We start from the raw sequence: 27462 nt of genomic DNA, 5'->3' as shown, positions 1-27462 counted from the left end.
GGCAGAATGTGTGATTACTCAGAGGTCGAAGACTCAGCCTCGGCATGTGTTTATTCAAAGGGACCATGCAAAGAGGAGTGACCTGGGCATCAATCTCTGGCAGAGAATATGAATCTGTGCACAAAGAGCTCTGATTAAGTTTCGATCCACTGGCACACTGAGATGAAGTTACGGCCACCTGCATGAGCGCAGAGCCTGTTTTTTTAAGAGCATGCCTAATACTCCATGTAATGAAACGCTGAGGAAAGTTTCCAGATGGCCAGTTTAGGGTTAGGTGGGTTTTAAAGGGACAGTTTACCTTCAGATAGATAATTATATCACAGCTTTCTTTTGACTGGATATTAGCAAATCAATATTGTTTTGCTGCTTCTGTTGTCATTACTGTGATTGATTTCCCATCGAAATAAGCTCATGAGTTTTGTTTCCCAGGGTGAAATGAGAAGATTGTCATCAATCTCATGCCATAAAGTGTTGCCTGATATTGTCAATGTGCACGAGTTTTGATATATCGGAGGCAGTAGACGATTTAATGGCCGATGATAAATCCGTGGTGCTTTTAATAACTGCGCCTCTTTCTCTCAGTCCCACTCACTGTCAGCTTCTCCTTGGATTTATAAAATTCTTTAAACGAAACTCTAAATCAGGGTGTTCTCTGACTTATTACTCAAAGGTCTGCATCTGATTTTTATTTAAGGTCTAGAGTCCGAAATGATCGGTGATAACAAATTAATCAATAAATTAACACCACATCTCTCACATCTCAGATCTTAAGTAGGTAATTATTAAAAAATGATCAGAGATAAGCTACTTGGGGATGTGCTATACAAGAACAACATCTTTTGAAATAGTTTTTTGTTTAGTTAATTAATTGTTTAAGAAATGTAGATGAATGAATGAGATGTTAAGATATCAAAAGCTCAGCATGTCTGGATGGATTTGTATCTTTTTACATACATTTCGAGTTAATCAATGAAGTCATTTCTGTGGGACTCACAAACAAGAGGAGACAAAGTTTATGGGGAAACAGTGAATGTGTAAGAGCCGACAGATTAAAACAAATGAATACAAATGGTGTCACTGTCAAGTTAATTGTGTTTATCAAGGACGTGGAACTACTTCAGTCATTAATAAAGCTTGTGTTAGTGTTCGGAAAATAGGCCAATTAAAAGCTCTGTTTTTTTAATTCCCACACATATCTCTGAGACAATCAAAATCTTTAGATTAATTACACAAATTATCCTGAGGTCAAGTTTAACTGGAAAAGCAGTTAACTGGCAGCCTTCTGTAAGCCGTCTGTACAGTTTGCAGTGAATGTAAACACAGTGGGGAATGAATCTGGGTGAGAAATCGATTAACAGACTGTATTTGCTTCCCTACAGCAGAGGTATCATTGTGGGAGTGAGTTTAATTAAGAATCAGCACAGCTCTAAGTGTCTTCATTTAAAATCAGATGCAATGCAGCCAGAGGCCTTAAGAGCTTTAAACAGTCCATTAGTTTAACATCTACTTCAGCTTCTTTACGGAGCCTGGCTGCTGTGGGAAAGATTCGTCACAACCAAATCGGGTGATTTAAGTGTGTTCTCTTCGATACCCCTAATTAATGACAGGTTTATGATTAATTCAGTGGCACTAATAATTACTTAATGATCAACCTGGCTGTCGGTGATGAGATAAGAAATGCAAATGTATCCAACACACCGGTATCAGCATCGGTTCAAATTGAATCTGAGGCTCGTGGACCCAAACCCGTGATTTGTGAGCTGTGACAGGCTTAATCAATTTGACTCAATTACTGTCTTGCCTGAGGAGGTAATGTTGTGCATTTCTATTCCTTTTCTGGCTGCATTTTTTTTTTTTCTTACCATTTCTTTTCTATAGATTCAGGCTCTATGTCTTTCTTTGTCTTGGATATACTGTCGATGATGCACTTAAATCACGATGCGCATGGTAATCATTGTGAGACACGCAACAAATAGCATTGAGATACACGCTACAGGCAATAACAAGTCCAGAGAATAACATCAACTGAGCAACAGGCTTGTCAAATTGTGAAACCAAGGCTGATTTAAAGTGAAGTGCCTTTGATTACACTGTTGTGATGAAAAGACTCTAAACTGATTATTTACTAAATGAGGCTCCACTTCTCCATTCTTTACGCAACTACTGTCTGCTGGTTCTTACAGTACGATTCGTTCATTCCGTACGACACATTAGCTTTTAGAGAATTCAGGATTTTCATGTGAACGTGTGAGGACGTACCTGGATTTGTTCAAACGGGACTTCAAAGCTAAAGGACTCGTTGTAGTAAGGGTTGAGGGTGTTCTTCTTGATTGTCGTCTTCTTCTTCTTCAGCCTCTTGCCGTTTTGCATCAGGTGGATCTTCACGTATGGATCTGCAGAAGAAAAGTAACATTACATTCTTTAATTTGAAGACACTCATCTTCTCTCCAGTTTCTTGCCCTTAAAGGTCCCATATTGTAGAAAGTTTGGCAGAATTGATTTAGAGTGATTTTTGGTCTCCACCACCAACTTCTACGATGGGGTGACCAAACTTTTTCCCTCGGACACCACAAACTGAAACTTAACTTAAAAGCAATGAGCTGAAAGACTCTAAAAACCTGGTTAGAGCTGAAGGAAACTGCAGAGTCAGGTGATAATTCTCACCACAAGCGACACATTATCCACTGACATATAGTAACACAGATACCTCCAAAAGCGATAGGCAGTCGTTGAAAAAACATGGCTCCGAGAGTCTTGCGTATTTACATGACTCAGTTCACCTTCCCCATTCAAGAGTCTCATTTTCATCCGTCCGAAAGCAATCTGAAGTGGTGCCCAAGTGGTCTGCTTCGTCCGTCTGCAGCCACTCTCTGGCAATCAGGTAGAGTGCGTGCCTGAAAATGGCAAACCACCCATCGCTTTCGTTTATGACGTGATGCTACTCCTCCTGATTTGTTTACAATCTTCAAACTGTCATTAAAACCAAATGGGAGACGAGGAGAGTGAGTGTCTCGGTTTGGGCTCGGAGGAATAACTGATGAGAGGGCAGGCAGCGGCCTCATTTTTTTCTAAATTGTTGAATAAATACCGTGTTTGTGGCTTTAATTGAGCCATTAAAGGGACCAGGTGAGGCTGCTTGATTTGAACGTTCAGAGAGATCCAACAGAGTCCTAAAGAAGGTTTTAATAAGTTACACCGTGATTTTCAGAGGCACAGACTGAAAAAAGAGAACTGAACATGAATGAGGATTTATTCATTACAGTCATTCAAAGATGTATCCATTCTATTCATTAAAATTTTACGCACGAAATACAATCTACTGCTGCATTAAGAGCATCTATTTATGGTACATTGTTGGATGGTTGACAATACGGCCCCAAGTTGATGTGTCACATCTCCTGAACTTGACTATCTGCTGCTGATGGCAGTCGACTTCACAGCTAAATAATAATGAAATGATGCATTTTCTCTGGCCTGAATTGATCTGATCGATTTCTTGGCCATGTATCCAGCGAGTCACGTTTCAAACGTTTTTTCACACGGGACAAAAAAACCTACCAACACCTGCTAACATCTGGCGTTTGTCTTCAATGTGAATGTGAACAATTGCCATTCTTCTCTGCGCCAAATGACTCTGCAGACGTCACGGGTATTTAACGACAACAGCTCCAATCGGCTGTGATGAAAAACACAACACCTGGCTGAACACGCTGATTTCTTCTTCATTTCAGGCACAGGAGCTTTCAGGACGCTGGCTTGCTCATACTTTTCCATCTGACTTTATTCAAGCAGGCGCTGAGTTTGAAAAAGAGACTGAAAACACTTGTTGTTGTTAGCGGCCTCCGTGTCACTACCAGCCTTGTCAGATCTGCACTGCACATGTGCAACTCTCAACAGAGATGAGAAAGAAGTGAGATAACTCACTCCTCATTTTCTATTCCAATTCTAAACAATAAAAAAAAAACCTCTATGATTGTAAATCCATTCATATAAATTAAAAGAATACATAAAGCACAGGCATCGGATTTCAGTATTAAAAATGTTGTTGAAGATTCTGTTTCCTCGATGATCTCTGATCTCGACCCACATTCATGACAACAACACGAGTCATGAGAGAAAAATTCATGAAAGTAACTTTGAGTCATTTATCATTACAGACAACACGCTGCTTGAGAAAGACCGAAACAAATGATAATCTCAGAGATGCTAATGAGGAAGTGCCCCATAGCTACTGAAACTCAGAGCTCTGTATGGGAATGAACAAGGAGTCTGACTCTGAAAATGAGCTCATAATTAGTTGTTGAAACGCTGCATGCTCTGATAATCTGGATCTGTGTGTTGCTGCTCCGAATAATATCTCTGCTTTTAAGCTGGAACATTGTGGGATTTCTAGCAATAGCAAACACTGAACAAGCTTAGCTCCCTTAATCTTTTATCCAATTTAGGGGAATAAGGACCTGATTGCGGACTCGTCCAGTGCCGCCGACATGAATATAGAGAGGAAACCACACAAACAGAGTAAGAGGGGGGAAAAAAGCAGGGGGAATAAATAGATGACAGAGACGGGAGCGAAAAGGTAACAGGCTCCTAATGGAGTGGGTGTCCATTATTGCTCTCCTGCTGAGAAGAGCTGGAGTGCTGGGATGAGAAAAAAACATTGAGGGAGGGTTGAATGTGTGTGTGTGTGTGTGTGTGTGTGTGTGTGTGTGTGTGTGTGTGTGTGTGTGTTGTCACTTTGAGTAGGAAGAGTGCATCCAACAGAGTCTATATGAGGAACTTCTCCAGCCTCATCTATGTTCCAAACAGCAGTACGAGACTTTTACGCAACAGATTTATCCATCTCAAATCCAAAACGTGCACCACGAACATCAAAGTTTGGGGATTTTATCACGAAAACTTAAAATCCTGCAGATCTCAGTGTTATTCTGTGGGGTTTTTTTCTGCGCTGAATTCCCACAAATCAGTTGCCAGGGATGTCACATTTACAGCCCTCTTGATTATCTGAGTGAGTGAAGTTTCTGTAGGTTGTCTTTGTCTGATCAGCCACGGGTGGTTGTCACTGCTCATAGAATCTCTTCAGTTCTTTTCTTTTCCTCCTTTTTTCAAACTAATCTCGCGTAGGCAGACCTCTGTCTCAACAAGTTCACAGATCTAAAGACAGTAAAGCACAAAAGCTTGTTGAATCACAAAGGGCAGACAGCGTCCACAGAAAGGATCAGCGAGGTTTGTGCTCACAGACAAGTTTAAAGAACCATTTCGAAATTGGAATAGCACTTTGTAGTGACACCACGTCCCATTTTGTTTACAAACGGCATTAAAGAACAACTGAGTGTACGCTGATCCAAAGCCCCCACAGTTAATGTCGCTTTGCCTGCCAAGCTTTCTGTTCTTGCACGTCGTCTGTGCAGTTTACGATGATAACGGTGCCAAACTGACACTCGAAGTCTCAGAGAGGTTTGAAACACGGCCCAGCTGCCAAGATATAACGTTGACGATTAATGTTCCTGCACTGACACGTTCACATTTGTACGTGTCGTAGGTTAGGTACCTTATTGACATTTTAACAAAACCTGCAATGTCACATTCACATTACCGGTTTATGACCTAACTTCCATGTTAGGAGGTGGAGGAGTGAGAGACTGTGACATTTTAACTTTTGTTAGCATCACAACGTGTTTGTGGCAACAAAAAAAAACAATATCTTTGAGGGGAAGTTCATCTCCATCGGTTTTTGTGGCGACAAAACTGGTAGTTTTCTAAAAAAAACTCACTAAATGTTTTTGTGCCTAAATCTAACCAGACCAGAAGCACAGCGCAGTCACAAGATCACACTGAAATCTAAACCTAAAGAAAAGTAAAAATTTCAACAACTCTAGTTCTGCAGAAATGTACTTTGCCAACAAATATCCTGGCGACTGGGTTGTGAAACAATGGGTCACTGATTCTAGACAGGCAGACTAAAGCAGGATGCTAATTGCTTGCCAATGAAAACTGTTTTTGTAGATATCACCTATGGAGGGTGAAAGAAACCGAGGTAAACAAGAGCGAATGGACGGGCATCCACTAAATGGAGAGCGCTCCGGTGCCTGTTTCCCTGCTGATATGTTTCCTCTCATCACCAGCACTTGAGATGGTGTAAAAGCAGCTTTCTTTCTATTTTATGTTTTACTTGGCCGTCTCAAAGCACTGAGATTGTAATTTCTTGTTCAGATTGAGATTCTTACAGTTGTTTTTTGCTTTGGACAGCAGCCATGTTGTCTAACTCTGGTTCAAACTTTTGTTTTGTTTTGGGGTTTTGGAAAAGACAGTTTGACAACTGACAACTGTAATGATTTCTGTCATAGCTGCTGAAATACTGCTACGACAGTGACTCCTACAACAGGTCGTGTTTCCTCTCCCATCGGCGACTGTGCCTGAATAAACACAACAGCTGAATAGGATTATGCCAGATAACCGTTTCTCAGGGTGAAAAAAAGAAAACACACCTGCGGCGCCACATCAGTGCTATCCAGACGCCTCTTATCTTTCTGGTCAGCAGATGAGAGTTTGGCATTATTGAGTTTTGGGAGGCTCGTCGTACCTCATATCCGGTCCATTTTACCGTCTTATCCCGGACGAGTGTAATCTCTCCCATTTCATGGATGAATACCGGCGCTCCTGATGCAGGAGCACTTCCCCACATATGTGTACAGCACAGAGGGTTGCCCTTGCTATCTTCAGGGTTACTCATCTGACTCCTGGATCTTGGCCATAGTTTTATGAGGCGATGCGCGATCAGTGGTCCATATATTTCAAAAGACTCGAAGCAGCCTTCTGGGTAAGTGATGAGCTCGGAGGCAAATCAGCTGCAGAGTTCAGCAGAGCTACTAAAGCTGTCTAATTCAAAAGTGGTTACTTACAGTTTGTGTTTCAATCTGGGAATAATTGCTAGCTGTGACTCTCTCGACAGAGAGGGTATTGCCTCTCACAGTGGAGGCTTCAGTACGACGTTATGTGCAGATGCACGACACAAAGAAAATAGTTTCTTCCCTCTGCTAATATTTCCATGTTCATCAAGTGAGGCCGCTGCTGGCGATGGCAGAGTTGTGCCAAATATAGCCTGGTTGTCATCTCGGCTTTCCTCCCATCATTTTGGATTTGCCATGGTGGGTGCATCCAGGGGTGACTGTCGGTTTAGTTTTACACACTGAGCTCGCTGGTGAATGACACACATGCAGCCAGAGCACACGCATGTACAGTGAAGCTCGTCTCTGAGGTGCAGAGACTGACCTCCTTCAACACATCAGAGGGGGGTCTTGGAGATAGGGTACTGATTATATATCTACAACCTCTTTGGGATTTCTATAAATTAAAGCAAAATTCAGACAGAAACGCTGACAAAATAAATGTTGCACTGGCCTAATCTCTTTCAAACTGCTTCCTTCTCTCAGAGCCTGTTCATCATCTTAATGATCCCACTGGCCTGTCGCTTTACTGACTGGGAGAAACCTCTCAGTTCGACCAGCCACGGCAACAAAACAAATAAACCTTTCAGCCGATAGGCTTGATGGTGAGCTGAAGCACCAGGTCGCGGCAGTGTGGCTTCATTACCGCCGACACGGCGCCTGTGTGCTTTGATAACCTCCCTCACTGTGAGCCATTACCTCGGATGCGTTGCCTCACAGCCCTCTGGGAAGTCTTCAGAGCTACAGAGAGGACGGGACAAACACTTTTGCTGCCACTACCTTTATAAACTCGCATTTCCTCATTTGGAGTTGCTTCCAGGCACTTACCCTTTGTGTCCGACACACTTCTGACTCTGAATCAGCTTTTAATCCTGCACCATGCCGGAGACACATTTATAGTAACTTCACATACTGTAAAATGCACATTTTAAACACCATACGTCTGCAGGAGGTTGAGAGAGTGGTCCATGACTTTACCTGCTGGTGCAATTACCAGCTTTTATAACTCTCTTTCTACTTGGGAGGCTGTAAAATGTGCTTCCCACTGGAGTTACAGGATTCTTTTAAATCTGATTGCCCGCAGCTCAACATAATGAATATGTATGGTAACTATACAGTGCTGTGGAGTCGGCTAAAGTGGAGAGAAGAGTCACTGCAAGGAGGATTATTTTGAGACGACAGCTAAAGAGCATGGTGCTCGGTGCATCACCGCAGTTAAGTAACAACAATCCTGAGAAGCACCAACAGTCGATTGTACCTTTTAAGATATTATTTTTAAAAATCGGTTTTCCAAGAGACGCAGCACAGAGGTAGATTTGTAGGGATGTTTCATGAGGAGCCAGTCAAAAGAATTATTTCTGATTATACATTGGTTAATGATAATACCCACATCTTCCTCTGCGAGCCATAATTAGGCATGGTAAACAGGATGACAATAGAGGAGAAGGCTGATCCCAGGCCATCAATTACTTGTCCTCCTCCTTAAGCTCTGGCTGAGCCGCCCTGTGGATGGAAGCTAATTATTGTTATTACAGACCTGCCCATTATTTCATCCATCTGCTACACTTTTAAGCCCATTCCCAGAACAGAAAAGCAGTCGCAACTCAACAAAAATCAAAAGTCCAACTGCAATTTAGAGTATATTCTGGTTGTGTGTAATTAGAAAACATGCACTGTGCTATTACTGCATGCTATTAAATCACCCTGGAACCCACAGACCAGTGCGCACAAATGAAACATGTCCCAATTAAATGTGACATACAGTACGTGGTGTCAAACTGTCTGGCTTCCCTGCTATTTCCTGTCTCTGTTCGAGAGAAGCCTGGCCTTCAAAGTGAGCACATTCACACTCTTTCCAGACCGGCCAGACGACTCAGAACGTGAACAGTCCCACGATGCAAATGAGAACAGGTGAGAGCTAACGCCAGTAGCATAAAATGGCAGCGGGGGAGGTGTGTGTGTTTTTTTTTTCCTCTTTCTGGCAAATGGCTGCTTGTGCTGGTTTGATGGATGAAAGGGAGCTCTGAGCTTTTAATGTGCGCTGTGTTACTGTACTGCAGGATGTTTAGGCTTATATGGAGAGACTGGGCTGTCAGGCAGAAAGCAAGTGGACCCAGGTGTATGGTAATTGTAGCAGAGAGAGTCAAGGAGAGGCGGGAGGGGAGTGCACAGTGGGGAATTTAAAATGAAACCACTGAAGAAGTCAAAGGAGAGGCGGGAAGGAGGGAGAGGTGGCAGCTTATTGTGTGATTCTGCATTTGTGTTTGCATGGACACCTCGACCTCACTGTTATAATTCTGGATTTAAATGGTGAATCTTTGTGCATCTCACACAGTGCGAGTTAGACTGTACAATATCCATCATGACGCAAGATTGCTGTGCGGTGAATATCTGCCGAATCACATTTGTTAGATATAAATGAGTAAAACAAACTGCTTGGAGGCATCAACTGGTGTCAGCTGTCTGCAGCACACTCCTGAAAATGGAACATGTTTTAGCTCTTTTACGCACTGACAAACAACACATAACACATCTGTATGTCAACCAAGTCTGAAGAGGAGCGTTCACACACGATGTCGCCTGAGGAAAATGCTTCTCCTGGACTGCAGTTTGAATGCCTTTGTGTCTTTGTATCATAATGCAGAGAGATTAAGGTGTGTTTGGATTTCAAGCTGTAATGTGCACACAGCTGGCTCTGATATGCACCTTTGCCCACATCGCTGACTTGCCCCCAGTGGATGTAATAAAGAGTTTCACAAAATGAGATTCCCTCTTTTACGCTTCACAGCGCCGACATTAAACTTTTATGAGGCAAACTCAGAAATGTGTCCCTTAATGAAACATCCGTCCCTCTTTGATTCACGGAAACAGACGGACTGAATATGTTTCATTCGTTTGACTTGTTGAGTCTTTTCTCCAGCAGAGCATGTGCTCCTTTAACGTGACGTTTTGTCTGAACAGCGTTCAGAGTTTCTTTGCAGTCTTCACAAAACTTTAAAGGTTTTTTTTGGGGGGGGGGGGGGGGACTAAAAAAACTCAACTGAAGTCCTCTTATTTTGGACAAATCTAATGGTGACGAGTGATGGCTCTGGGTGGTTGTTAGCCGAGTTGCAGGAGAGGCAAAGTGTGTGCTGCAGTGCATGTGTAATTACAGACAAAAGGGCCTGTCAGCTGGAGAGTCAGCGTGCACACACACGACCACACATGCACACCGCTACAATCCTCCTCACCTGACAAGCCTCCCACGTCCATTTTCTTCAGGTTTTTGGCCTCCAGGACGACCACGGTCAGCTTGCCGGCGGTGGGCACGTATCGCAGGGAGAAGCAGATATCGCCCAGCTTCTCTTGCTGTTGAGAGACATTACATAGGTGAGAACAGTTTTAACCGCTAAATCCACATTTGCCGCATCACGTGCTCGCAACAGATGCTCGCTGAGAGGCTAGATGAGGGGAAAAAATAGCTCGTAGATTCCCCTTCACAGCACATCAGAAATTGTTCAGTGAACCAAATCTGGAGCTCAGTTTTGCCTTTTTTAACATTTCAGATGTGTTGACAGAAACAGAGAGGATGATGAAAGCTGCAAATACCAACGTGTCTTTATGCAAAGTGAGAGTTTAATGGTGTTAAAGGTTAAAGTGCAGCGCGCTGACACTGGGGTTATAGAGTGTTTACAGTAATTAGGCTGAATATGCATAAAAATCTACATAAGTCTTTCATGTAATTGCTTTTAGTTTCTGAGTTTCTGATCGTTCGGACAGGATCCCATTGGGAACACGCTACCTTTACTGATGTTGATCTTTTGTCTTACTCACCAGGAACATTACAATAACATCCCTCCTGCTGCTGCTTTAAAATAAGTAACAAATACTGAACCGTGTTCAACATAAGCAGATTTAACTAGAAGTATGTATTAGATTATATACACACACAAACATTTCCTGATATATATTGAGAGCGCTCTGCTGATCTGTTCGCAGGACAAGCTGTTAACAAGGTTAGTCATCATGTGAGCCACCTGCCTGCTGCATTATTGGATTAATGTAAAAATCTTTTTTAAATACTCGAGAACAGAAAAAACCAAAACAAACACACACACGGATCTCACTGCTACTATTTTTTTCAAAGTGAGAAACTCAGCAGCAGGGGGTTTAAATCTGTGGAATAATTCATTCTCATGATTTTGTTGAATAAATGAAATCAATATAATTCCAGCAAGTGACTTTTTATCAGAAGGTTGCTGGTTCGACTCCCCTGGTCTGCATGTCGAAGTGTCCTTGGGCAGAACACTGAATCCCAAACTGCTCCTGATGTGCTGGTCGGTTTTAATTTCTATCTATTGTATGAAATTGGTTTATTATACAGCTGTCTACTTTATATAGATCTACTCTGTGACCAAAGAGTGTAAATCAAAAAGAATTAACGATAACGATCTGAGTATATCAGGTAGGAAATGGGATTTGATTTACATCAAAGAAACAAAAAACAACAATCGAAACCTGTCAGAACAGTGTGACAAATGACCTGCTTCATATCACTGAGTCACATTTAATCAATCGATTCGGTCTCTTGTCTTGTTATGAATGCTCCCTGATATCAGCTTTTTTTTTTCTCTGTGTCACTTTGGTGGAAAAGTACCGACTGCAATCACTTCGCCGGTTCACACGAATCACAACACAACCCTCATTATCATACACGGAGCAGAGAGCGATTCATTTTCTCGCCGTTTTCGTTATCAACACGAGGACGAGGAAGCAGACGCAGCCAATAACTCTCCCGCAGGTCACATCTGCTTTTACGTGTGGCTGTTTTTGAGCGTGGATTACAAATCGGAGGCAGACGGGACCTGAATCTCGACCTTTGTTTTATTTTCCAGGAGTCTTTCATCAACTTCCAATCAAGGTCTATTTCCCTGTGCAGTGTGCTGGAGATGACTGCAGCAGTGAGAAGGACCAACACACATTTTATGCAGAGTCCCCTATCCTGACTGTATGCACTGTACGTCCATGACAAGGGGTTTGGTTTTAATCAACACAAATACTCACTCGCCTGGAGGCCAGCGAGAGAAGGAGCCGCGGTTAATTACACCTGTCAAGCGCGGTGATCGGGCTCCCTGAATGTCTTCTATGAACTGTAAAAGGCCAACAGCTGCCTTTTCAACTCAAAGGGCATTTTCCAAACTTGTTCCTTCATATCTGACCTTAAGAGTAAAGAGGAGTGTGTTACCTGTGAACTATTAAGTCTGTTCCATTTTCACAGAACTTGAACTGAAACTTAAAAGACTCCAATCTGAAGAAGCAGCTTTTCTGTGCTGAGCTCTCACAGAGCATTCTTTGCTTTATATATATTCTATTTAAAAGTTGCAGATGTCAGACAGAGAGAGATTTCTTCTCCTCAGATACAGTTACAGAGGTGAGAGAATCCAGTACTTTAAAATTAAAAAAAAATGGAAAATGTCTGACAATTGTATACGATTTCCTGTAGCACAAATATGTATTTTCAGGTTGGCTTTGGAGAGCTGAACTTGAAGAGCATTATAACACTGCTGTTCCACTTGATTGACATTCTCACAGAAAAGGTTCAACAACAAATTGTTGGAATTGTTGCCTGCAAATGTATTAAAGAAACTGCCAACTATTTATTTACTTGTTAATAGAAAATAGCAGAATGTTGTTCTTAATTCATGTTGGGGATGTTTTCCACATTTCTTTGACAACTGTCGGGTAATTTCAAAGACATTTGAAATATGTTACTTGGTAATTACCATCCACTGATGATGAAATTCGCTCACTTGTAAAAATGTGGTGTTACTGAAAATTATAATGTGGCTCTGCTGAAAACATCTGAAGCCTTCTGGCACAGCCTTTGGCTTAACGCCTGCAGAAACAGAAAAGTAAAGAGGTTCTTTTTCTTTTTGGTTTAAGGGCGTATATATGTGCTGTAACTATTTCTTTTCTCCTCTTGGCAAAAGACAAATAAGTTTATTTTCCAAAATGTCAAGAGATCTGCTGTTAAAGAAGTAATCAAGGAGCTCTGCTCACTTTGGCAGGTTTAATTTGCGGCTGCTGTGGCAGACACATTATCTAAAAAAAAGTTTTTGAACAAACTGACAAATGATTCACTCTATTGTCACTTCTATGCATCTCAAATTACAGCTCAGTGACACATTGTGATTAGAGCATTCACATGATATTGGTAACAATATAACATTTCAATACTTTTCATCTCTGCAGCTGGAGCTCCACGAAGCTTCGCTCCAGTGTCTCAAGCCTTGCGTAAAATTGTCATGTGCTGCTGCGCGACCAAACGCTAAGGAAGTACAGTGATGCCCTTCAACTGGAACAACACCAGCAGCCATTCGACAGCGTTATAATTAACCTTTAAATGAAACCGCCGTAATCCTAAAAATGAGGTTCCCCTGGCAACATGTGCTATATGCCATGACATTTACCATGAAAATTGAATCTCCTGAACTGTTGCCTGGAAAGTCACACTTCTATTAATTGAAGGGGAAGTGTGGACATCTGATTAAGTGACATTTCCAGGGGAGATGGATTACTTCAGCCACGACAACACATTTGTGGTTGGAGCACAAATGGCTTGCTGAACACTGCAAAAATAATCACTGCAATATCACTTATGCAAGCACCAGTAAAAAAAAAAAATGCTCTTATTGAAACAGCGGCGAACAGATCTGAGCCCCGACACACAGACGGGCTTCACAAAATGATTTCAAACCGACTCGTTTTCCATTTTCTCAGGAGTGATTGAACTTCTGTGCCTGCCTACACAGGTTTTTAATCAGTCTTACCTCCTCTTTCTCGGCGCTCTGCAGATCCCGCCACTCCTCCGTTATGTGGCTGAAATCCACCTTGTTCATGGGCACCTTGATGTCACCGATGGCATCGTGTTTGGAGAAGCGGTCAAAGTCGTACACGGTCATGACCAGCGTCTTTCCACCGAGCTCCACGTAGGGGACCTGAGCGGGATGACAAAAGTTACAGGTCAAAAAGAGAAAAGAGTTTTACTGTCTCATTAAAAGGATATTTACATACGCACCCTTTCTTTTATATAGGCTGTTCTAGGCTGGCTCATCCATTATGACCCACTTTACCAAATTACACACGTTTATAAAGACGGCATCATATCCAGGTTGTGTGCTCAGAATCCACCAGGGATACCCAAACTTTTTTTCCATTTAAGAGCCAAAAATGAAATTAAATATTTAACCAGAGGCCAAAAGCAAACACGTACTGAATTGTTTTGTTAAGATACAAAACGGTATAAAGATCCCAGGTTCCCCTAATTGACTTAATTCCTGCACAAAGCTTCCCTCTACTGGCCAAGCTTATGAAAAATGAATAATGCTGATCCTACATATTTAATTTGTATGTATTTATGGCAATTTAAACTGATTTGCTGTAAGTCTTTTTTCTGTAAAGTGTATAATGAACAGTATCTGTGTTTGGTCTGTGGTCGTATATTAAAAGGTAATTTAAAGTTGTTGTCGCTGTTTATACTCAAACTAAAGATTGATGCATCTTAAATTGTCAGTCCTGGACTTCCAAAGAAGGTTTGTGATGCTTCTGAAGTTAATCAAATGTCAAGAAAAATAAGATCTATGTTGTTTTTAGTGTTGGCTGATTGCGATGCTGTAGGTAATTCTGTTTCCAAATCAATCACTACTCCTCCAGGCAGAGTTGTCAGGCCCACAAGCAAGGACAGGTAAAAGACAGGTGAGAAAGGTGAGGGGGTGTTTCAACTTTGGGACAAAACTTAATTAATGGAAAAGTCTTGTTATAGAGATAAGAAAGATAAGTCTCTCTAGTTTGTCCCTGACGTTATCTCCCAAACATCATCGTTGGCAGTGTTTATAATCACCTGACGGACTTGGAATGAAGTACGACAAAAAAAACCACCCACAAATCAACCTTGTATTGAGATGGATTTCACATCACATTATGCTTAACTTTCCCCACACACCTGCGCTCGTCACTGTCGTATGAATAACACGACTTCCCCCACTGCTGAGCAACAGCCATGCATCCATAATGGCCGAGGCAAGGCCAGAGTGTAGCGGTGCATCTGCCTGTGTTAATCCCAATCACGTTGAGCCTCGGTGTGTTTGTGTGTGTGTGTGTGTGTGAGAGATATTCTGTCAGGAGCTTGTTAATGTGCCAGCTGGTTGCTGTCTCCACACCTTCCCAGCATTCACAGCTGCATGCAAATCAGATTGTCAGTGGAACCAAAAGATCTCAGGCTACAAAAAAAGAAAGTGTTTAGAGATGGGAAAATGTTGTTGAGCAATCTCTGGACTCGATGTACCTTGAAGGTGAACTGCTCGTTGAAGGTAGGATTGAGCGTCTTCCTGTGGACTTTGGTCTCAAACTTCTTCTTCTTGTCGGGCAGCAGGTAGACCTTTACGTACGGGTCGGATGTGCCACCCATGTCCATAGCGGGCAGCTCCGCGGCCTGGATGATCCCCACCATGAGCTGAAAGAGGAAGACCGAGGATAATAATGGAGAGAGGGCATGTCGGGCTGTCGCTGAACTAAATCAAATGATCATAATTGGACCTTCATCCCACCAACATCCTTACAGAGAAACCATATCTGGCTTAAAGAAAAGTCAAGAAATATTTCTTTATAATTGCACTCACTCCTCGAGGAACATTGGATTCTTTAGTCACGTCTCCCTTCTTTTTATAACACTAGCAATCATTCCTTCATTATTGCGGCTTAAAGATGATTCAGTGTCATTTTTCTGGGATATGGCAGCACCATTAGAGGGTTACATCAGCAGAGCCTTGAAGCAGCTGAAGAGAACGTAAAGGTCAGGACGTGTCAGAGCAGGAACGAAAAGACTGTTTCTCTTCACATAAGGCCAATAATTGATAACCACAATTGGGGGCCTGGGAGGCTGATTGACCTGCCAGTCAGAGTCTCAACTTGAAGGCCTCTCAGGAGGCCCAGCTAGTCAGTCAATCAACTTCCTATCAGGCAGCCATCAAGCAGCAATCTGGGGGCTGACCAGGGCACTCAGCCGCGGAGCTCTGCAGCTGTCAGGAGCGGCATCAGTTTACTGATTGGTGCTACCAGTGACACAGCGGTAAATAAAAAAGTAGGAAACAATGACCCCCAGTTGGTGATCACCATGAGGGACAAACCACCAGTATGAAGGAAGATCTTTCAGTCAGACTACCTTAGATTTATATTATGAGTTTATTTTTCTCTCTTTTCTCTCTTAAGATAATTGATTTGTGATTTTTAAGATATTTGGGAAATTGCCAGAAGCAGAGACTGGAATTTTAATTTAGGTCGAGGCAGAGGACCGCAATTTGGACGAGTGGCATTCAGAGAAACAAGGTAAATACAGTAAAGTAAAAATCAATGTGCTTCAATTAGATGAAGTAGGCTTGTTTCAAAGTTCAGTCCTGACTTTGGAAACAATGGCAGGGGAGGAAGTCATCCGTAGCACTTTGAGGACTTCTCATCGCTTTTCTTCTCTTGGCTTAAAAAAGGATTTTTTGACCTTGGAAAATAGTTTAAAAAAAGTAAATAAATAATATCTCAAATCTCCTGATGAAGCTCGTGTGATAACTCTAAAAGCTTAAAGTGGACACAGATTTTAAAACTAGATCCGAGCAGTCTGTTTATCCACCACTAGTTAGCTTCAAGTAAATCCACGTAGCTTATAGAAGGCCATATTTTGTTGTAATGACACAGCCAGACCAATCTGTCTACTCCATGATATCTGTATTGGATGGTGGTGAGATTCCAGTGAGGAAAGGTCGTCATGAAATGGATTAACTTTATGTAAATGTACCACAGACGCGCACACGTGTGTTTGCACGAACATCTCACATGACGATAGTGAACACAAGACAAAGCGGTCATGGAAAGTATGGAGTGTCCTCAGTTATCTATCTGCTCCCCAGGTTATGCACAACATTTTCTTGACATTACTTTGAAAAACAAGTCACAAAACACTGACATGAGATTCTGTCAAGATTTCTATGGAGCACGTTGACATAAGTATAACTTCTGTAATTGCACATCTGCAAGTATCACTCACGGCGAAATAGTTACATTCCTCAGACGGCAAATAAAAGGCGTTCAATTACTCCAGCTGTCATTTACCTGAACCTAAACGTAACCATGTTTTGCACTTAAGTGCTGTAAAGTGACACTTTGAATTCGAGTGGAGCCATTCATCCCCGCATGCTGTCCTTCTGATTTCCACCCATCCATCAGCACGGTTGGTGGCAGACACAGCATGTCAAACCATCTTTTAGTGGAAGAGGCATCGGTGCTTTCAGAGAGGGCTAAGAGCAGGAAGTGGTTGGAAATGTTGATGTGCGTTTGCTGCTTCAGCTAATTGTATTTTTACCCAAGACGTATGTCACAAGACCAACTTAAGACAGTCTTTTTCCTCCACTCATTATGGATACCTTTGCTCAAAATCAAACCAACCAGAGAGCACTCCTGCAAGTCAAATCATGCATAAACCATATTTTCCCTTTAGTCTCTGAATATGAGCGTCCTGAACTTTTCTGAAATTAAGTTATTCCTCCTAATTTTCTCAAAATTGGCTTCAGTGAGAGAAGTGACTGCTGGGAAAACCCCTTCAATTACAATAACTGGTAATTTTCCAGCTGCTAAAATCTCATTTAAACTGCTTTATTTTGTACCTGTGCTGTGAATAACTTACTTATTACAACCAGAGCTGCAAATAACACTTATTCACATACTGTGTCAGACTTTATCTGGTTCTTTGATTTACAAAGCAAGTCAAATGTTCAACACCGTGTGCAGAAAACCTCTGAGGTAGAAGTTCAATACAACTCCAAAGAAGCAATTTGGAAAGAAGCATCTAATCAAAGAGCTTCATTCTGTGTTCCAGTCAAAGTCAGAGGTCATAATTTGCCCAGAGTTTCTGATTCCTTAGTAACTACGTCGAGATAATGAAACCTGGTGGCCATGACATGAACCTGAATCTCTGTAACATTATCCAGCAGACGCATGTGTCTGTATGTTAAAGGGAAGTTGGTTGTTGTTGAGTCTCATTTCCAGGTCGTCAAATTAGAATTTCAGGCTGAAGACCGACACAAAATGTTGGTATTTTACGAACTGTGAATGAAACTAAACAATCAATCTGAACCTGTCCTTCTCTGGAATTACCTTCCCTACCTCTGATCAGTAAAGAGGATATTGTTAAAATGGGAATACAAAATGAGAAGCATCTTCTCTCTTTAATCCACCATTTCAGCACTAATTCTAACTATTTTGTTCTAACAACAGACTATTGACTATCCCACCTATTGAGAGTTAAAAAAACAAAGACTGTGGTTTTTGTGTTTGCACATCTGTGTGGGTGTTTCTGTTTAACTAAGGCCTCAGGCCCTGTCACAGCAGAGGGCTGCTGGTATTAACCCCTCTCTGTTTGTCTCTTACTCTTCAGCCCAGTGAGCAGCACGATGACCAGAATGGATGCAGGATGGTGATTCAGCCTTTGGCAGCTTTATCTTGGAGAGCTTTGTCCCGATGCATCATGTTTCTGCTGTGATCAAACACACACATGCACACTTCCAAAGAAGACCAGTAGTCCCTCTCCTGGCTAATATTTACCGACGCGGCTTTGTGTGTGTTATTTTAGAATGAACTCTCGAGGGGGAAACTCTGAAAATAAATTATAGAAAGGAAAAAACAATCTGAATGTTTTGAAATTCATCCCTTCTTAACAGCGGGTTTAAAATTCACATATTCCGACCGGACACAATAGGCCATCTCTTGACCTGCGAAAAAGAAAAAAAGAAAAAAGAAGAGCAATGAAAATGGTAATGATGTTGAAAGTAGGAATGACATTATAATTCCCCTTCCTGCTGCGCTGAGAGGGCTCTCTGTGCTTCATTTGCTGTGTATCTGCCTGATGTAGCCGAGTGGTCGCTCCCCGAGTGATCTGGATCTTTTACAAAACCTTTTCGTCTCATTAGTGTATAAACGCGGAACCATCAACACCGGGGGCAGCAGCCATTTGTGGTGGTTAACATGCAGAAACAAAGCTGAGACTCGTTGCCACAAGGACACGACATTAATCTGCACGTCTTCTCCCACTCAGCCTGATCTTCTTGCCTCAGTCTCTGTACAGACACTAACCAGTGTTTCTACTTTTTCTTGACAGGGTGGAACATTTATAGACAGTGATGAGGTATCGTTTTCTATTCATAGGTCCACAAACATTGTCTCACCTCTACTTAAACAGACCGTTTGAGAGGACGCCCCCCCTTCAGCTCTGACAGATCATATCTAAAGTTCCCGCCTGACACATATCTGATTCAGAAGTCGAATACTAAATATCATTATTATTTCCTAACCCTGACAGCCAGACAGAAGGTTGAAATGCTCCCTGTCAATATTTCATTTAGCTCTACATCTCTGCACTCCCAACTGCAGAAAAGATAAGGCCTGCTGAAGGTTAGGCAAAGTTTGTAGTACATGGTAAATGAACTCATCATCATCATAAGAGGGGATTTCTGGTATTTTTTTATTTCTAAGATTCGCTCAAGGGGAAATCTCTGGAGAAGTGAGTTGTTGAAAATGTGCGATGGAAATGTGAGTCGGGGTTGGAGGTTTGGTTTTCTTAGACGAGCTGCCGGCAGGAACGTAAAAGATTTGCTGAAAAGGATTATGTTGCAGCCACTGCAGCTGTGTCGCGGCTGCCGGCTGAGGCGATTATCAATATTCAACTGTGACCAATTAATTACTTATTTCATTACAATTATGTTAAGTTTAAGCAAACTCATTTCTTGCAGCGATTGACAGGTGTGGAGAGTGGAGAAATTTAGCTGGACTTGTAAAGGTAAGAAGGGTTTGTACTTCACTCTTAAGCTCCTTTTTCATTCTTTGCACAACTGCACAACTACAATTTTCAGCCCCCTCTCTCTAACCGCCAGCTTTTTGCCCTGGATTTCAGTTTATCCTCCTAGAAAATACATCAACACTCCTGCTTTTAGACATGGTCGAAAAACATTTTGAGTATTTCTTATCAAGTGTACTTTCAGCCTTGTATCGTCCAACATGAACGTGATCTCTGGGCAAATTTGGCAGACACTGAAAAACCCCATCTTCATACTTCAACGGTGATCAGAAACCATCTCTTACTGCAAATTACCTGAAGACTACACAACCATTGTTCTCCATAATATCCTCTCTTTAGAGCTGCCTCCTATTCAGTAATAATTGAAATTTCACACGCAGCCGTCTCCTCCTTAAAGGGACCTACAGCCGAGGGATGAAAACCAATCACCTGGGCCATTTCTCCTGGAGTACTTATATGGTGCTCACATTGATTACATGGGCCTCAAAGCCTGAGGATTAAAAAAAAAAAAAAAACATTTGCTGAAGGCTACCGTGCCTCTGGACTGAGTCCGTCACCGAGCTTAAAGTGGGTCAGATGAGCGGCTGCCTCTCTGGTTTTTAGGTTCCGTCTGTTGTGAGTTTCTTTAACTTCAGAGGCAGCCGGAGTGGCAACGAGCCGAGCCCAGCTTCCCTCAGGTCACTGTCACGAAGTGTGAAAACTGTCATCCATTCATTACGCTTTAGCTCCACAGCGAAGCTTATTACCATTGTAATCAAGAACCTCATAGAGGAACCTGTCACTGCCTCCCACTACATGACAGATCAACCCTGGGAAGTGTAATACGCTCCACATAATACCACCTTTCATGAAAAGACTCAATACTTTGTCATTTTTCTCGGAAAGAGTTCAGAGTCTGGTCGAGTGAACACTAATGATGCTGAATTTTATTAGCATCATTATTGACTCTTTAATTTGTACACTGATTATTACACACAATAAAATGAGTGAAGGTGGACATAAACTCCATTAGGACATTGTTGTTCCGCTTAAAGTTTTCGGTGACACTTGAATGCACATTATGTGGTCTCTCGTTGTGAATTATAATGCAGTGATAATGTGTCATGGCATCATCAACATCTAGTTCAAAGGTCACTAATATCCAGAATGTGGTCTGGATCTTTACCCAAAAATTGTCCTATCCAGACCCGGACCTATAATCTATAAATTATAAATTAAGCATTCCTTTACGGTAATGGTTTAGTGGCTGACAGTCAAGATGCATATGTGTGCACCTAGACATGTGTATGAGGATGAACATGAGACCAATCCAACCCATATTTAAAAACCCTTAATAAAGTGGGAGAGTGGGACAAAAGAGGGAAAGAAAGTTCTGAAGTTGTGCTGAGATTGTTCAGAATAAAGTTGTTTGAGATGGTTGAGACGTGAAATGGAGTTCAGATAAAAGAAGAAAGACAGAAACTCAAGGTACACTTTTTATTCAGTCAATCTAAAAATCACAAACTTTGTTTATGAGACATTTTCTCTAACTGGATCTCTTTTTATCATGATCGAATACCTCTGTCACATCTATGACATGTTGTGACTGTTGATGAAGCGCATCAGAAAGCATCACGTTGTTTTTTGAGTGCAGGTGTACGAACAATAACTCACTGCGGTGATACAGTTGTGGTCTTCATTGAAAGTGTAAAGTTTCTTGTGTAGACAGGGAGACGTACCTGTGCCTGTGGATGACTCAGTGTGTACAGGAGCAGTAAGTGTTACTGTCTAATCTCAGGCTGTCAGTTCTGTTTATAATGGGGAGTTAGCTAGCCCAGTGAGGGACAGCGGCGTGTTCACGCACCACATCTATTATCTGTCACACAACATCTGGTGCCAGGAAGCTGATGCGCTTCCTCATTCTGCTTTTTAAAACCCAGTCGCTGGAAAAAAATAAGGCAGATGGATATCTGCAGGGGCCGTTTCCAATCAAGTAGAAAGAAAGAAACAAATTCAGAGGCGAAGAAAATCCCAATAGTGTACTGCATCTTTTACAAGGCTCAGTGGTGAATGCACAAACTCGACCGCCATGATATCCCTGTGAGACTGCTCTCAAGCTTCAGTGGTGAGACTGTGTTTACAGTGGTGGTAATGCAACCCAAAGGGAGAATGTTGTGCAGAACCTGGGTGGGTCCTGTTTAATCTCTGGAGAGATGAAAAGTTGGACCACCTGAGAAGTTGGGTGCGACCATACTTACGAAGGAGAACCTTTCGAAACAACGACACAACGACACAGAGAGATTCGGAGAACAGATCCTTACCGTATTCTCTGTGAAATTGTAATCCAGGGAGTATTGTAATTTGCCCAGTTTCTGGTCCTCCTTGGGCTCGGCCTCTTTCTCCGTTTCAGTCAGCCCTGTCTCCGCATCCTCCTCATCCTTCAAGGCCTGAAGGAGACACCCACCAAGAGTCAGTGTCGCCTGTTTGTCGCTGGTGCTAGCACCCAGCCAGCCGTTCCCTGCCCGGGTCCTGCCAGCGGACCTACTCCTGTAAAAGCTGCCACTTGTTTTATGGTGTGTAAGGAGGGAAACGGGGGGGAAGCAAGCACTAAAACACCATAGCAGTTAACATCAGGACATGCTCTGTGATGCACTAAAGCCCCGGGCCTGGTCCCCTGATGATGCTTCCCTATCAATCTCTGGGTGTTTCTGTCTAAAGGGAGGAAAGATCAAATGATGGCGCCAGAGATGAGAGCAATGGGCAGGCATTAGAGGAAGAAGAAGAGGAGGAAGAAGAAGGGGGAGAGAGACATAAACAGAGAGGACAGAGAGAGAGAGAGAGAGAGAGAGAGAGAGAGAGAGAGAGAGAGAGAGAGAGAGAGAGCGATGCTTCCGGAAAAGATCAGAGTAAGACAATTCCGTTGATGTTATTTCAGGCAGATCAAGTCTCTGGCAAAACACATATCAACTGGGAAGTGTCTGAAGTGGCACAGAGTGAGAAGTGAAGTTGCCTTTTCGCTAGCCTGGCACTGAGGTAGGGGAGAGCAGGTGGTGGCATTGGTGAGGGGTGGGGGGGGAGGAGGAGGGGTGGAGGAGTTCGTTATAAGATCAACATGCGATTGAGGAGGCAAAGACTAGTTCTCAAGGTCATTCATTCAGCGTCAAACGTTGCCTTCCAAGAAGTCTCTTTCGTTAGGCATGCAGAGCATTCTCTGTCGTACAAACTGGTGCTCTTGTGTGATTCCCCATTCCCATGTCTGGTTACACCCTCAGACATACAGTCGCATTGCCATCATAACCCCTGAAGCTTTCATGTTATCCCCTACGCCGATGGTAGCTAGAAGCATCATGCCAGCAGTGGGTGGGTAGGTGTTGGTAACAGGGGGGTTGTAATGTACATCGGGGGGCCTGCTCCTATTAGTTTGTCAAGTTGCTCATGTGAAAGCAAAAGGCTGAACAACACTGATTGGTTTTAAATTTGTCCGCTGAGCCACTTTGGTCTCCGCCTTTTGGGAGCAAATCCAAATTGAGCGTTCTTCCTTTTGACACATGAAAGAGCGAGAAGAGGAACAGGTCAAATTATTGAGGAAATTTAATCCCCTAATTTTATCAAACCTGTTTTTTTTTTTTTCTTTATACAGTTAATCCAACTTTTATGCATCTTATGCTCCACAAGAGGCAAGATGTATTTCATCTAGGTTGACAGCTGTGAATGCAAATGCCACTGAACGTCAAAAGCTTCCTTTTCATCAGCCGTTTCAAAAGAACATTTACTTGTAGAGCCTCTCAGTCATTCTACGTTTGCTCGTCGCCACTCGTTTGAAATGTAAATCAAAGATTCAAAAGGCAGGAGACTTTAGCTTGGCATGAAAATCAGCATGGTTCAACCTTGTCAATGGGCACCCAGTGTTTATTTCATACATATATATGTGCATATGCAGGTTGTACGCACATATATACAGTAGATATACATGTACTGTATGCATAGTTACATATATTTGGTTCTACGGGAGTAAGTTGTTCTCAAGAGGCTACAAAAAAAAACATCAGAGCAGCAGGCTTAAGAAGATCCAACAGCAATTAGGAACCTACCGCCAGTGACCATCCCGAACAGTCATCAGACACAACACAGATAAGGAGGACATAGAAGGAAGAAACACAAATTAAAACAACCACACACAGGAGTTAACACGCCAGAGTCTGGGCACACCAGGAGAAATGACCGCTTGCCTCGGGAGTGGCAGGTTCACCGATCTCAGGGATTAGCTTTTAACAGAAGGAGCGTGAAAAGAAAAATTTTGATGCAAAGGCGGTGGGGATATTGGAAAATAATGGAAAATCTTCTTCTTCTATGTTTGCAGCAATTTAACTGACCTTGCTGTTTGTAAAAGCTTCCAAATGCTACAGTAAAAATAAATAAGTCTTTAACATTTAATTTATGCAGTCTTCTACAATAAGTAAGTCATGAAAATATTGTTTTCTGTCTACGATTCAAAACCCAGCGCTGATAGCAGAGATGTCACAGCAAATTAAACGCACTTTGTACAGGTTTACACCGAGGACGGCAGCATAATGATGCTCCGCTGGTGCAATTAGCACGCTAACTCCATCTGAAAGTGTCAGCGTTTCATTTGCCTCCCGTTCCGTGCCGTCGAATGGTAGACTTTTATTAAATTCCCTCTCATTTGTTTTTATCGTTTTTGGTGATGTCATTTCTCTGGGTGGATACCACTTCATTACACGGCAAACGTTACTCAAACTCCTCAACAGGTGAGCAGGTCCTCATTTGACAAAAAGAAAACACTCACAGGAACGAAAAGTAGGAGAAAAAAAAAAAGAGAAAGACTGAAATACTCTCTCTTCAATCTGAAGTCATTTAAATGACTTCCATTAACTCTGCTGTAATTAGACTGATTCTTTTTTTTTTAATTAAGTGGTGAATTATAAATTAGCAAGTAATACTGTGTGTATCTCTCCGGTAAAAAAATAAAAACATCATACAACAAAATGCATACAGTGCAGTAGCTGCCATGGCGTTAAACAAAAGGGACATTTTTGAAAGTCACATTTGCAGTGAAGTTGGTGAAAACAAAACTTAAAACTGTTGCTGCAAATGTGACCAATCAAATCAGTCATACAGCATTAGAACCACTACGACTAAAAAAAGAAAATGTATGTCAAACACAGCAAAAACTTAAAAACACTAAACATTATTGCTGATATCTAAGACATACTTCTAGATGAATTATTTTCAACTTCTAGTACAAAGTCATGCACAGAGGATCTAGCAAAAAAAACAATGTTTTTAGGAGCGTTATTAAACTAGCATGTAGGGAGGGATGTGTTCCTGAATTTTTAGCAACAATAGTGAAAGCCTTTACCTCCGTTTTGGCTCCATCCATGACATCCTTCATGTTGATGGCATTTTTGCCCTTGTCTTTGCCCTTCTTTTTGTTTTTCTTCTTTAATATCCATTTTTTGCAGATGCAGAAGCAGCATGCTAACACCAGGATGATCGCCACAAAGGCAATGGAGACGATGGCCCATGAAGGCACTGGGGAGAGAGAGCAAAAACAAGGGAGAGTTTGGATTAAACTTCTGGGACAGAGAGATTTTAGGGAACTGGGCCGAAGCAGCACCTGAACTGAAGTCCCAGAAAGTGATTATAGCAACTGACAGGTGAGATGAAAAGTAGGGAAATGTGTGATGTGTGTGCCTGCAGAGCTGGCACACCGGATCAGCACCTAAGCCAGCGCCTGGGTCCATCAAGAAGTGGCAGACCTCTTAACGATTGGTCCCGACTAGCAGGACAAGACATGACCACACAGCTCGAGCCAATTCAGTGGAAGTAACAGATGTTGGCATTTTCCACTTGCCATTTAAACAAAAAGATTCTCAGACATCTGACACTTTCGGGGCAATCACCGGCAACACATAACTTGCTGGGATTGAGAGCCGTGGTCATTTTCCAAGGGTCCGTCTGAGAGGCATTAAACAGCCGTACGACCGTGACAAGTCGGTGATGCAGAAAAACCAAACAGGTTCGTGGAGGTTTTCAACACTAATTTCACATACTCTTAGCTTCTATTCAGGAAGTCTTTTGTGTGGAGATTGTTAAGCTTTAGAATATTTTACAGATCACGGTTATAGGCTGTACCACGAACAGAAAAGGCTAATCTCACTACCTGAACATTTAAAATTTAAATCTTTAATTTGAGAGTTTGGGTTAAGCGAACTTGCGGTCAAATCATCAATTTCCCACAAAGCCTGTCCTTGTACTGTTATGCCCTTCAGTTAGGATTAGTTTTAAAAAATAAAAAAACAGAAGTCTTAAAACTAAAAAAAAAAAATCCACAGAAAAGTATCTTCTTTTACTTTGGATGATGTCACTTCAAGTATTAGCTACACTGAAGGAAAGTCAATCTTTATAATGATTTGTTTTAAACAGTTCAAAAGGATAAAACGTCCTTTTTTTTCTAATTAATGAGTTTATTACGGTCCCTCAGCAGCCCTGCCACTTTTAATTTTAATACCTGCTTCACGTCATACAGGCCAAAGTATCAAATATCAGTGAGGACTGTGAATAATTAGATAATTAGACAGGAGAGAAGGTATGGAATTAATTTGTTTTTTATATTTATAGCACAGTTTTCTAAGTACTTCCCAGCAATATATAACAACAATTCCTGATAACATCACTAATTAATCATTAAGCAAGCCCAGGACTTCATTAAGAAGCACAAAATGCAGGGATGAATATATGGATGGACCAATCAAACAATAATTAATTTAAGGTCTACAAATTAATGCTACACAAGTTTAGAGGTCTGGAACAATAGTACTGGGAATTTTCAAGCCAGCTTTAGCTCAAATCCGATACAAAAACATGAAATAATTGATGTCACAGCTTGTTGCAGTTTTAAAAAATATATATTTCAGCCCTTTTTTTTAACACCTTGAAGATCTTTAAAGGGTGATTCTGGAGAAAACTAGTTGGTTGTTGAGTCTCATTGCCAGATGATCAAACACTGATGCTTTGGGTCGATAGTCGGCCTGAAATTCTGACCTAAAGTGTTGGTGATTGATGACCTGGTAATCACCTTCGCTACCTTTAAGCCAGGAATCTAAAAACAACGCTTTCTTAGATTTTTCAGAACCCCTGCATGGTTACAATCATTTTAGTTTATCTGCTTTTAAGATGATAAATCAGAGAAGACGGTTGTAATGTGATAGAAGTTGTTGTTTCCTCCACCGTGTGCTACTGCTCTGGTTCATGACCCCGACTGGAGAAAATTAGACAACACCGGTCAACTCTGTCACCTTCAGACTGTCACACATTCAGCTCAACAACACGGTGACAGCCGTCTGCAAACACAGTGACACCTATCTCAACCATATCCAGCAACTCAGCCAGTGCTCCCTGGTGCATGCACACAGGTACACACACACACACACACACACACACACACACACACACACATACACACACACAAACTTCACACTGTGATGGAAGGAGAAATGTGTTGTTTTAAGTACCAGAGAGACAACATTAAAGTCCAGATGGGCTGAAAATAATGAGAGCACCTCGCGACAGACTTCTCCCTTCAGCAGTCATAATCGTTGCTCCTTCATTCTCGGCAGACACCAAACACCTGGCAGCCCACCC

General features: G+C 42.0%; 1 protein-coding gene across 7 annotated transcripts in view; it reads right to left on the bottom strand.

Moving 5' to 3' along the window:
• Nucleotides 1-27462, bottom strand: part of syt1a (synaptotagmin Ia) — a 173140-nt gene that overhangs the window by 4859 nt on the left and 140819 nt on the right. For 6 of the 7 annotated variants that reach the window (XM_037121618.1, XM_037121620.1, XM_037121619.1 and 3 more), the window contains 6 exons: nucleotides 25178-25350; nucleotides 22119-22244; nucleotides 15268-15435; nucleotides 13754-13921; nucleotides 10175-10292; nucleotides 2260-2393 (listed from right to left, as the gene is read on the bottom strand). In XM_037121618.1, coding sequence (XP_036977513.1) covers nucleotides 2260-2393; nucleotides 10175-10292; nucleotides 13754-13921; nucleotides 15268-15435; nucleotides 22119-22244; nucleotides 25178-25350 — 887 coding nt within the window. The remainder of the gene's footprint in view (nucleotides 1-2259; nucleotides 2394-10174; nucleotides 10293-13753; nucleotides 13922-15267; nucleotides 15436-22118; nucleotides 22245-25177; nucleotides 25351-27462) is intronic. The other variant, XM_037121624.1, reaches the window with a different exon arrangement.

Source organism: Acanthopagrus latus, chromosome 14 (assembly GCF_904848185.1).
Source record: "Acanthopagrus latus isolate v.2019 chromosome 14, fAcaLat1.1, whole genome shotgun sequence".
NCBI classification, from domain to species: domain Eukaryota; kingdom Metazoa; phylum Chordata; class Actinopteri; order Spariformes; family Sparidae; genus Acanthopagrus; species Acanthopagrus latus.
The sequence above is the reverse complement of the archived record's forward strand: the minus strand, read 5'-3'. Positions and strand labels throughout refer to the sequence as shown.